This window comes from Anas acuta, chromosome 1, assembly GCF_963932015.1.
Source record: "Anas acuta chromosome 1, bAnaAcu1.1, whole genome shotgun sequence".
Lineage (NCBI taxonomy): Eukaryota > Metazoa > Chordata > Aves > Anseriformes > Anatidae > Anas > Anas acuta.
Genome location: NC_088979.1, coordinates 137518679 through 137531676, shown reverse-complemented (window position 1 = coordinate 137531676; position 12998 = coordinate 137518679). Strand labels below are relative to the sequence as shown.

Sequence of the window (12998 nt, the reverse complement as noted above, 5' to 3'; positions counted from 1 at the left end):
GAATACTGCAAAATCAAAAGCACTAGACTGCAAATGAGAAATTCTGTGCTAGAGATTTAAGAAAATATTGTGCTCTTGGAAAGACTGAAATACTTGAGACATACCAGTATAACCAAAACTGAAAAGGAGAAAATTTCAATATACTTACAATGTTTGAAAGTACTGTCAATCATGTAACTTTCAAAATCAGATCTGAGATCAGAATACATTAGGAATCTAGAGGACCAAAATTCAGAAAAAAAGCTTCTAGAAAAATATAGTTTTAACTCAGTTAAGACTGTGGGAATGAACTTGGCCACAGAACAGAGCTAGATCTGAAAGCAACTTTTGAAATGCAAGCTAGCTGATGCTACAGAACTACATCACAAAATAAAGGTGCAGAACAGATCTGAAGATTCAGAGGTCTGGCCTGAAAAATTGTAATCAGAGTGAATTTGCAAGAAGTAATGGAAAAGACTGGCTAGAAGACAATACAGACTTTTGCTTTCTTTCCCCTTTGCACAGCTGTATTCATATGAAGAAAAACCATTTTTCAAAAGCTTCCCATCAGTGACTACAATCATCTTCAAAAGAAATTGTGTGAATATTGCTTATTGGCATTCTTTGTGGGAACTGTTCAAAAGGTGTCTGCATTTTAGATGGGATTTGCAGTTTACAGTGTAGGTCTTTACTTCTGCCTAGGGTAGGATCCCATTGTTATTTAGGGAGTGCTAATCAGTGTGGTCAGAACAGATCAAGGTGTGATTCACCTGAACAGATAGAGGCACCTGCATGAGAATGAGATGAACTGCACCATATACTATATTGACTGTATTGACCTGCTCACTGTTGATGTGAAAGTGGCCTTGGGAAACACCTTCATAAATATCAGTTGGACACAATTAGGTAAGTAAGGTTTCAGTAACACTTTTGTAGCTATATTCCCATCCAAAACAAGTAGGTAAAACTCATGTCATGCATTGCACAAAGCATTCTTATTGTGGCTATTACATAAATCAGATGTAAAGGTACCAAACGTGAAGGGATGAAACTGCCCTACCTACCACTGGAAGAGCTAGTACTATGGAAGAACAGGAGACCCCAAAGATAAAACAGTATGTATGTAGGAAAGTTTTAAGTAAAGGAAAATATAGTAAAACAAGCATACAATTTCCAGCAAACAGTCCAGTTCAGGAAGAAAGTGCTAATATGTAAAAGGTTAACCCTGTTAACAATATTACAAGTGCTGGAACAGATACTAGCTTGTGTCTAAATATACACAAGAAACCTTTAGATCAACAAGTTGAGAGCTGTCCTGGATTTGTCTATGATGCTGGAAAAAATACAGACTAAGAATAGATTACTTATCTCAATATTCTGCCATAGCATTATTAAAGAATATAACCACTACACCGGTAATCGTATGTCTAGTCCGTAAAGACTGGCATACATATTATTCCCACTGTGGTAATAACAGAAAATGGATCATGATTTGACTATGATGTAAAATATCTTGTAAAAATAGTATCACTCAAAGCACTTCAAGGCTAAGGTATCCACACTGTACTTTTTTATGGAAAATGGCATTGAGATTGCAACAAGGATGTCTACAAAAATCTCAAGGATCAAACCTACACAATTACTTTGCATTACTCTAGGAACAGGCTATCAGTTGCTGAAATGCTTACTGAGGACAGCTTCATTGTATAGTCGCTAATATTAAATGGAATACCATAGCTGCTAGTATTAAATGGATACCACAAATTCTTACTACACCCATTAAAAAATATAGGAAATAATGCACGTGAAAAGATCACATAGTGAAAGCCTTTGTAGCTACAGGGCTGTGTATATCTTACATAATGGCAATCCACAGGTGAAGCCCTTCCAGAAACTCCACATGAAGTTTCACCTTATTTGCTACCACTGAACAAAAACAATTCTTAGAAGGAACATGTTGTCTTCTGTTTCTTCCAGAGCAGAGAAAGCTTCTGCATCTCCTAGAATTTGAAATGGAGCAGGTTTTTGAGGAGTTGGGCAGCAGCAAAGGACTGTGTGAAGAAAAGCAGATGCTGAAGTCTACCAGATACTGAAAAGATCTGTGAAACTGAGAAGCCAGCTGAGAGACAGAGAATTTGTGTGTGTAGCACAGTATATGATTTTCTTCTGGATGATTCAAATGAGAGTATTATTTGGAAGATGAAATTTCCTGGCTTAAACCAGTTCTGGCTCACAACCACTAGTGAGAGGACAAGTGGGATATTCAGATCACTGTATTTCTCTCACAAACCATTTCCTTTTTAATATTAATTTAACCTAATCATATTAATTTAACCTAATCATAGTAATAAATGTGATAAAAAATGTCCTTCAACTGCTTTGTGAAAGTTACAGACAACCACTTGGCTTGTTTTGGTAGCTTAAGGGCTTCCTAAACTAGAAGTCTGTGAAGTTGTGGGAAAAGGAGGAGAAGAAGGATCCAGCAAAGCAGCTCTTTATCTTGAGCCTCAATCTTTTCTGAGATGTTGAATATGATACGATCAGTAAATGAAACCTGAAGACCTGATTGTGGAATCCATCATCGCAGGCTGGATGACTGGGGGGCCAAGAAGCTCCTCATGCGATACATGACATGGACAATAGGGCAAGCAAGTTACAAAAGGAGTGTTCTCTGTTCAAAATTGCACTGAACGGTCAATATTTTTCTGACAGGACAAGGCTGGTTTGGAGAGTCATCTGCCGTTTTGCCTTTCTGATGCTTGCCAGGAAAAAGCAAATCTCAGGCTCTTCCCTTGGAGTTTGCTTTGCATTAATTGACAGGATCTTTAAATAAATTAAATGGAAAGTACTTGAATTCTCATATAAGGATTTATTGTCCCAAAGGGAAGAAAACTTTTGCATAACACAACCTTACAGGGAAATCATTAATTTCAGCTATAAAAAAGTTTGGAAATGAACAAAACTGGTGTTTCATTTATTTATTTATTTATTTTTCTGTTGAGCCCAGACTAAAAAGCTTGTTTAACTGTAAATATATACTTTATTGCCTGAATAAGTGCAGGCTTTAGCACTCTATCTCACAGACCAAAATCAGTTTACTAGAATTTCTCATGCGGATGGCTGGGAGGCTAATGACCCACAGCTTGTTCAGCTAGATTGATGCTTTACACTAACCCAGAAGAGGACGACTGTGCCACTTGTACCAATGACCCCTAGAAAAACTTTCAGCTTTCAGAGCTACCAGACATAGACCAGAAGCCCAGAAGTGTTACCAGGCTCTTTATTTGCAGCAAAGAGAGACTCCATTCTACCAATGGAGCAGTCTGCAGAGACTGTCTTAGACAGCTTTTCTTTATCTTTTTCGTTTCCTCTGACCTAGGCTAATTGTTTCTTGCGTCTACACAAAGATACTGTAACTTCTGAGAATGTCAGTCAGTCTACTGGATTATTTTTTTTCTCCCTCTGTCATGAGTGTACCAATTGTTGGATAGAGTTATCGTGTGACCTCAGGACAAGTTGCATCAGCTTATTGATCTGATGGGAAGTGAATTATTTGAGAGGATTCATGACTTATTTTCTACCAGATTAGCAAATGGACCTAATTCACTGTGGGCTGTAACATCATTATGGAGGCAAGAAAAACCCTTGTTTAGGGACGGGGCATAAAAGGACCCCACACTACAGAAGCAGCTTCCTCATTAGAATGTGCAACATAAAACCACACCCCTAGCAATGGTCTTTTCTTGCTTGTTAAGCTTTATATTGTCTTGCTAGCTAAACAGCATGAAAATTTAAACTTACAGGCTCTGTGATATAACCTCATCAGATTTGATTCATATTGATGGAACACACAGAACCAACCCTGATGAATGCAAGCCTGTGAACAGGTTTTAGGTGGAGTGTTAGGACTGCCATCCACTCCCTGCTTCAGAGCCTACTGGCTTTGCCAAATGCTCTGCTTAGCTTTAGCCCTTCTTTTGTTGGATCACCACATATTCATTGTCACCTTGTACCTGTTGGGAGAGGTGTGGGTGGATTTCTCTGAGTCTTATTCAATGAATGTTCTCCCAATGCAGGTTTTTAATTAATCCCATTTAAAGGGATTTGTTGTTTTGTGGGCAGGGTTCTTTTGCCTCAGGAATTTTAAATATTTTGATTATGACTACATTACTCAGCTGAAATGACTTTTTCAGAAACGAGCTTAGTGGTCTTATGTCTTCCCTGATCCCGAGGGAGTTGCTGGGAAAGCTACTGTTCTGAACAGGTGGAAGAGGAAGGAGAAAGGTGGGCTCAGACTGAAGAAGGATTAGAAAGAGTTCAGAGGAACCAAATTTTCACTTTATCCCAAGCTCCCAGAGGTGGGTGGCCAATATACTGACTGCTCTGCTCCTAATCCTGCCTCACACACACAGCAGCAACATCCTCCATCCACTTCCCATCAATGACAGGAGCAGCAGGTATACCTGGCCCTACGGGCAGAAGGCAGAGAACAGTTGTCTCAGTGGCAGTCACTGCTCCAACAGTTCCTTTTCATCTCTTCTCTGGAAAGGAGATGTTGGCCAGATGGGAATGTCCTGATGAATCTCCACATCTCACAAATTGGATTGACCAAATTCACATTTGGAATAATTAGTCCATATTTATGGTAAAAAAAAAAAAAAAGTAAAATATGTAATATGTTAAAATATGCATACAGTTGTTATGGTGATATAAACTGCTTTTAAAAGAGATTTTTACTCCTTCTGGATGGCATGTCTTTTTAAAAGAAAATTATTCTTGAGTTCCTTTTTTAAAAAAGCACTCAAGCACTTATCAGACTGTAGAAAAGACACACTCTTAGCAAACTTTGTGAAAACTCAGTGTGTGATTTGCTTTTAGCAAACTTTTACACTGAGTTTGAAACAGAAGTTTTAACTAAAAAGCAATTTTCAGAAAAGAAAACTGTCAATGCAAATGGCACCAGCCTACACAAACAATGCAGGTGTGGTTTCACTCATACTGTTTGGAGTTCAGGAGCTCCGTTCTACACAATGACAAAACTCTGGGCTCCCAGAAATCAACATGAGTTCATGGTGCATGCCATCTTGCAGATTAATTCCTGTAAATACAGTCAAAATGTGCCTTCTGTATGTTCCAGAACTAATTACACTGGTTTACTTGATGACTGTTCAACACAAAATGCACAAGAGTCCTTGAACAATGGAGCAGAACCAGCATCTTCCACCACTGCATGAGCTCCTGGTTCATGAGACCAGCAAGTCATGTTACCATCATGTAGCCCAATAATTATATTTGCGAAATAATGTGACTTCAAAGGGAGAGGTGGAGCACCTTCGGTATACTCATAGAATAGTCTCCACTTCAGAATAGCTTATAGCTTGGAGGAAAAGCATTCTCCTGGGAAGAGTGGTATGGCTTTGAATGCTCTTCCTCCTTTAGGCTGAAAGAGGTTTTCCACAGTGTTCTTGGTGATGACGCTGCTGCCAACCTGTTTGCTGTGAGTTATACAGAAACTAATCCTGTAAGTCCTTCCTAGGCGTGGCCCGACTGCAGCCAATTTATCAGGCCTCTCTGCAGGAGACTTCTGCAGAGGAATACCTTCTCTGAGGATTCAGCCAGGCTCTGACGTACTTTAGGTTATTACACTCTTGGTTTTATCAAGAAGGCAGCAATTGTAAATATATGCAAAACAGAAAGAAGGTTTCAAGGCAAAGAACTGGCAAAATTTAGTCGCCTAAGGAAGGAGTTTGGAAAAGAACATGCCAAGACTCGGAAGGATTTATTGTACCTAAATTCTACCTAATGCCTGATTTATTTTATGAACCTGAGTGAATGTAAGTCTTGCTGTGCTGTATGTCCTCCTCTGCTAACAAAGATAACTGATTCTGCGTGACGGCAGGTACCCGGCGTTCTCAAGATCAAGAGCACTTGCTCTTTGCTTCAGTAAGGTTGCACAAGGGAAGCTGGCACACAATTACCACCTCATGAGCCCAACACACACGTGATTTCCCCCACGCTGTCACCAGGCAGCCTTCCACAGCCCTTCAGTGGAAGAGTCATTATTCACTTTTACTCGTCGTCCAAGTGCTCTTGCTCTTAAGAGAGAAGGGAACTGTTTGTAGAATAACTTGTGTTTTCCCCAGCGTATATGCGGTAGGCTGTAAATCTCAGGTGCTGTCAGTGGTGACTGGTTACGTTGGGCAGGGAAGCATTCTTATCTCGAATCCAGTTACTTAAAGATAACAATGCCTGCCCACGTGTCCACTGCTCTTCAGGGCTGGAGTGTCTGGTGCAGGACAACTGGGTTTTAGGGCTTTGCCCGCAAGGTGTGGTGGGGAACAAGCCACAGGGCAACTTGTTGTGTCCGATTTTATTTTTCCGTAAGTGCTCAGAACGGGAGACAAGAGGAGGGCGAAGCTCTCAGCTGTGAATCTCAAACGTTTCTGTGGACGCAGGAGTGTTGTCAGCAGAACACCTCGGGCTTCCCAGCCCTCCTCGTTTGAGGACACGGTTCTGTACGGCAAGCTCCCCTCAGAAACACCACGGCCACGACAGTTTTATTCATTTCTTTTTCTTAACCTCAATCGAAGCCCTGCCTCACCCTGCACGCTCGGCCTGTCCCCTCGAAGCGCCACAACCCCACCGCCTCCCCCTGCCTCGGCCCCGCGCCAGCCGAGCCCCGCGCCGCCCCCCGACCCCCCCCCCCATTTCCCTTGCCCCGCCCCAACGGCCAGCAGAGCTGCGCGCCCCCGCGGCGGGCGGGGCGTGCCCGCGCGGGGGCGTGCCTCGCCGCCTCGCCCCGCCCCCTCCTGCTGCCCCCGCCCCTCCCCAAGGTGTTGGCGGCGGCGGCGGGGACGCGCTCGCTCGTGCCCGCGCGCCCCCTCCCCTCCCTCCCTCCCTCCTTCCCTCGCCCCCCTCCCCTCCCCTCCCGCTCCCCCCCGGCTCTCCCCGGCTGCGCTGGCGGCGGCGGCGGCTCGGCCATGGCGGCCCCGGCGGAGCTGAGCGCGGAGCGGCTGCGGGCGCTGCCCGGCAGCTGGAGTTACGGGATCAGCCAGGGCGGCCGCGTCTTCTTCATCAAGTGAGCGGGGCGGAGGCGGAGGGGGGCCGGGGGGCAGAGGGGGGCGCGGAGCGGGGCCGGGGGGTGCAGCGCCCGCCTGACTCGCTCCCTGTGTGCGTCCCTGCAGCGAGGAGGCGAAGAGCACGACCTGGCTGCACCCGCTCACCGGAGAGGCCGTGATCACCGGGCACCGCCGCAGCGCAGGTAGGACCCCGCCCGGGCTGGGGGGCTGGGGGAGCAGCGGGGAGCCCCCCGGCCCTCCCCCGACATGGCCGCCCCTTCCCCCGGGGCTCGGTGCCCCGCGGTCTCCGCCCCCCCCCCCCCCCCCGCCTTTCCTCGCCGCCCTCCCGCTGCCGGGCGGGGACCCCCGGGGACCCCTGGGCGCTGCCCGCCCCGCCCGGCGGCTCGGCCCCGGGGAGCAGCGGGGCGCCCCCCCCAGCAGCGCTCGGAGCGCCCCCGGAGCCCTCCCCTGCCCCCTGCCCCCCCCCTCCGCTGCCGTCCCCGCGGAGAGCGGGGGTGGTTCGCGAGTGACAGGGGGGAGGCAAGGCACCGAGCCGCGAGGGATGGGGGACTCGGTGCTGCTGCCGCTCGCTCCTCCTGGAGAAGTAGGAGGAGGAGGAGGAGGAAGGCTTGCGGAGCCCCAGAGCCCAGCCGTGCCGCTGGGAGGTGGTGGAGGGCAGCTCTACGGGCGGCTGTTTGTCTGCGAGCAGCCGCCCGGGTGAAACCCGCCGCTCTGTTGGGCCCGATGGGGCTGTTCGCTGCCGGGCTTTGCTCAGGGCTTAGGCGGCACGAGGTCGGAAACAGCCCCTTCGGAAACTGCGGGCAGCCTTGTGAGAGTTGGGAGCAGTTCGGGGAGCCGGGGCTCTGGCTGGTGGAAGGAACTCTGCAGCTCAGCCCGCAGCGAGGGGCTGATGCTTGGGAGAAGTCATTTAGTGCCAGGAAATAGAGCTGCTGATTGCTATCGGGCTCCTCTTTTCCCCACTTCCAGTACTCAGATTAATTGAGAGACTGGCTTTCATCTACAGCAGTACGCATGGGGCAGATGTATGTGAAGTGCTCTGCTAGCTGGCCATTAATATGAGCTGAGTATTAATTCCCTTTTTTTTTTCCACGCTGCCAACAGTGTCTCTGTTGACTGATGGTGATTTAACAGCAATTCTCCAAGTGTCTCATTTATTTCGGCCATTAAGTGCCTTGTAAGGGAAATGCAGCTTGCTTTTGAGGATCTGGAGTACTGTATATAACCTAGGAGAGTTATTATCAGATAAATTAAACTTATTTCTGAACACAGAGTGAGGTATGACCTTGGATATACCGACCATGATTTGTAGATCAGATACTGAAGTACCTGCAAAACAAACCAGTTTCTGTGTTTTCCTCATTCATGTGTGTATTAATTTGTGTCTCCATGTGTAGATACAATCAAACAGATTAGCTCTGGATTTTATATCTTGTTTTGTCCTGACCGTTGTTTTGGAACCTGGTCAAAGTAAGCACAAGATGTGTCTTCCCTAAAGAGATTACTTCTGAGTGAATAAGTTTCTCCTGGAAATTTGTATTATTGTAAAGCTTTTTAGTAAATAATACTGTGTAATACATACTAGATGATGAGGAAAATATTGTCCTTTAAAATGAAGTTCTTATTTCTGGAGATATTCAGCCCTGGAAAGGTATTATTTTTGCAAAGTTCTTCTAGCAGCCATTAGTCATTCTGCTAGAGAGTCTTCCTGTTTGATGAACTTTGCCTTGTGTCGTTATCAAGACACCTGGATTTTCATTTCTTCTAGAGAAGACAGAGGTGAAATAAAAAAGTCAGCCAGAGCAAATGAACAAACAGGAAAAGTCATGTGATCCAGACTAAATATTTTTTCTTTTTTCCTGGGAAAAATATCGTTGATTTTATAATTCAGAGAGTGAGCCATACATTTCAATTACTGCTTTTAACAACTGCAGCAAACTTTTAATGGTAGCGATGCATCTAGAGTTGCATAGAGGTGATTCTTCAGCATCTTCACATTTTCCATTGCATCAGGAAGCAATTAGTTTTAAAAAAAGTTGACCATTAGTGGTTGGTTGTTTTTGTTGTTGTTGTTTTTTCCAGAGAGATATTTTCTTTTGTGTCTGGGTTCTTGACTCCTGAGATACAGAGGGAAAAGATGTACCCACTTCCTCCACTAGATTTGCATTGAAAATTATTCTCATGTGAAATTGAATAGAGTTGTAAACACTGCAGGAACACTTGTTAGTAACATCAGTGGTGGAATTATGCTAATACAAAATAGCTCTGTGGTGTAGTTGATACCATGCCTGTTAAGATGCTTGCGACTTGCATGTAACGCAAACTCAGTAAATCGATTTCGCTTAGATCTTTGTTTGTCAGGTGATTTGATGCTACTGAAGTTCAAGGCAGAAAGAACTCATGACGACAGTGAGTTCTAGTTACTGGGCAAAGGAAGAAACATTGCTACATAAGACACACTTATAAGCCCTTATCGTTTGAGAAATCCAAATCAGATTTTTCTTTGTGTTGCTTGTAGTAGATTACAGAATTTAAACTGAGAGGCAGTATTTTGAGTCAATTTACAAGTACTTGTTTGTAGGACTAGAGCATTTAACATCGGGAATAAGATGCAATATTTTAACTACCTTAGTCAAGGACTAGACCAGTATGGCTAGCATCATTTCAAAAGTTAATTACAATGTTTTGCTACTTGTTTTCCAGACTTACCCACAGGTTGGGAGGAAGCTTACACTTTTGAAGGTGCAAGATATTATGTAAAGTAAGTTGAGTGTTTATCTGTCACAATACTATAATTTTAATGAGTTTGTCTGAATGTCACTGTAGTCTTGAACATATGCCAAATGAAATTTGAGCGTTACTGAAGAGGAGTGTTCAAGCTTGTCAACGTATGAAATTCTTTGTTAAAGAAATTCTGCACAGATAAAAACAATTTCTTGAGGTTTTGCTTTTAATGTTGCTGAAGTATTCAGTTTCAAATGAAGTTTATGCTATGAGTGTGACCAACTGGTAACAAATGTCTGTGCAAGTCAAGAAGACCTTGCATTTGTCTGCGTATTTGACACTTGTGTGTATGCACTGTCATGTCATAAATGCTTTCCGAAAGGCAAGATCTTATATTGTTATTGGGAGAAGAGTCTTGATTCAGCCCTATTCTGTAGTAATTACTTTAAGGCCACTCTGAATGTTTAATGTGACTCTCTTCTTTGCAGATGTCCTGCTTCTAGTATTGATTTTTGCTTGCTTTGTTTTCAGTATCTTTTATTTGGATTTTAATATGCTTGGAAGAGTGTGTCTGTTGTGGTAGACTTACTTCTTCATCTTTTTGAAAGAGGAGCGTGGAAACAGAGCTGCTTTGTAGGACTCCAGAGGTCATTTTGATCAGATCTTGTTACAAACACTTGCCCTCCAGATAGTCAGACCATCCTTAACTGGGAAATTTTAAAGTGGCAGGCCTTACTTGATTCATTCAGTAATTCAGCTCATAGTGCTGTGTGTTTGGTTGGTCATCTGTAAACAAATGATGTCATCAGTAGGATAACATCTGCAAATGAAGATTACCAATAGGCATAGAGGCTTCAGGCTGCAGGTAGGTTTTACTTATGTCTTAGTGTAAGGCAAAAGATAGCTGCTCTGTGTAAGTAGCATTGTAAACGTTGTGAGATGGGATTTATCCAAGTGTTGCATGGTTCATTTTATATACAGATAGGAAAATCTATGATTAAATGCTAAACAAAATTCCAAAGAATATACTGAAGGACATTGCTCCAAAAATGTGACTAGAACTGGTGCCAGGCTCTCTAGAAGGGGCCTTGTTACTAGACAACACGCTTGTTTCACTGTTCTGTTCTGTTTTCTTGTAGCTTACATTACACTAGAATTGTATAACAAATGGCAAGAAGTACATGGGACTAAGGACAGGAATGTGCTAAAGATTTCAACTCTGGTGTTCTGTTCACGTTGCTAAATGTAGAAGAGTAAAAATTATAGCTACATTTCTGTATATAATAGAGAAAATATTTTCTATACCTCCAGATTGAGCTAGCTATTGTAAAATAAACCTACAAACAGTTTATTAGCCATAGTAACTGGAAAATAGCAGCCGGGGTTTTCTTTGAACAAAAAAAAAGTGTGTGGACAGCTATTGCAGAGTGACTGATGTGCTTGTGCATGAATTTACCAAGTGTAACTTGTTTGTGTACTCTTGTCCTTATGAGATCCTGTGTTCAAGGCATTATCATAACTGTTAAGATATACATTAAGCTGATTGTTTTGCTGATAGCCAACGCTAAATAGCTCTGTTTATATTTAAAAATTGTGCCGCATCTTTTGAAAATGTGTTGCACAAACACTTCTGATTTGATAGATGTAGGAGGATAGCAGAGATAGTGCTGTCAAGTCTGCTGAAGGATTTGGATGGTATGACCAGTTTGGCATCCTCAGTTAAATACCTGTTTGTTGCTCCACAGGTGTAGGTTCTCAGGCTGAGTTTAGTCTTCTGCCCGATGATAGCTTCTCCTTTTAAAGTTGTCTAGCATTCAGCTTTACTGGTGCTAAAGAAGATGCGAGAGGTAACATAGACAGGGTGACAACATTATAATCACTGTCTTATGCAGCGTAACTCTGGATGATGTGTTGATTATAATCATTCTAGTTGTCTGAGTCTGAACTACCATGGTGCGCCCACACGACTGGGAAGCAGCACAGGTTGTTATGACCTTGTCTACACAGGCATCCCCACATGTGGATTTTTAACTGTAACCTGCTTATTAGAATGTACAGATTTGCTAGATATCAATGCTTATTATGCAGACCACAGCACAATAAAGCTATGCAAAAGCTAAAAATATTGAGAACTTGCTCAGGGTCAGGCCTGAAGGAAACGTATTGTCTCGTGTTCTGGTATGAGTTGTGGAGTTACGAGGGAATGAGTGTTAATGACACTCTATTGATGTGTTCAACCATGTGAAACTTGGCTGTTGAATTTCTGTAATGTGTCCAATAAGAGTTATACAAGAAAGATAGTTGAGTTTCCTGATCACATAAATAATTTCACCTGGCTTCTGAGCCTCAGCTTCAAATATGTGGGTTGAATAAAAATATTTAACAACCTTGCTTTATGGTAACATCTTACGTTAGACTGTGTTTGAAAATAAAAACCTTTTGAAAATGATTCTTAGGGTTCTTTAATAATAGGTCTTCACTGTTCCAAGTGGGTGTGTCACTGAATCTATTACTGTGCTTTTTCTGGCTTTGATGTAGTAAACACTGTATAATCAAATTGGGATAATGTCGAGGAGATAATCGTCATCTAAATCTTAGCATTTCTGGGACTGGCATTTCAAACAAATGACTCAGGATACAGACTGCATTGAGATGTGATTACTTTTAAAGGACACCTTATTTTTTTCTTGGGAAGTGCCCCTTCATTTTCGTAATATGTAGATACCAAACGGTGACTGGTTTGCACACTTCTTTTTTTTCCATGATGTTGAATTTGTTCTGGCTTTAAAAAAGGAAATATATTCTGAAACAGGGATAGATACAGCGTCGTTACCACTGCATAAGGAGGTTTTGTTTTTTGTCTAGGGTTATTTTAATAAGTTGATGCTAGGTAAGACTCTTTTGTTTTCTGCAGTTTTTTGGATTAATAGAAGTGTTTTATTACTTTATATTGACGGTGTCCTTCTCCCACATCCTCCTCTCCCCTCTAAATGCAAAGGACAAAAGGTATTCTTTGTTATTTGGATTAAAAAAATAAAGGCACAATATATTGTATATGTTCTCATGAGATCTGGTTACACTGTTAGTTGTTTCACTCCATGAGAGTGAGAAAATCCTTAATATTAGGAATGTGCATTAATAGCCTTTCATTTAATGGGGACTTTATTGTTAAACTTCTCTGAAATGTTTGCTCCTTTTAATAATTGAACTTCTACCTGG

The 12998-nt window shown here is 42.9% G+C and overlaps 1 protein-coding gene across 34 annotated transcripts in view; it reads left to right on the top strand.

The window, feature by feature from the left end:
• The first annotated feature begins 6784 nt into the window (after positions 1-6784).
• The window catches only part of PLEKHA5 (pleckstrin homology domain containing A5), a 168230-nt gene continuing 162016 nt past the window's right edge, over positions 6785-12998 (top strand). For 4 of the 34 annotated variants that reach the window (XM_068659402.1, XM_068659407.1, XM_068659393.1 and 1 more), the window contains exons 1-3: positions 6822-7057; positions 7164-7240; positions 9759-9816. In XM_068659402.1, coding sequence (XP_068515503.1) covers positions 6960-7057; positions 7164-7240; positions 9759-9816 — 233 coding nt within the window. In that variant the 5' untranslated portion in view covers positions 6822-6959. Of the gene's footprint in view, positions 7058-7163; positions 7241-9758; positions 9817-12998 lie in introns of all 34 variants that reach the window. The other 30 variants (XM_068659433.1, XM_068659442.1, XM_068659416.1 and 27 more) reach the window with 17 other exon arrangements.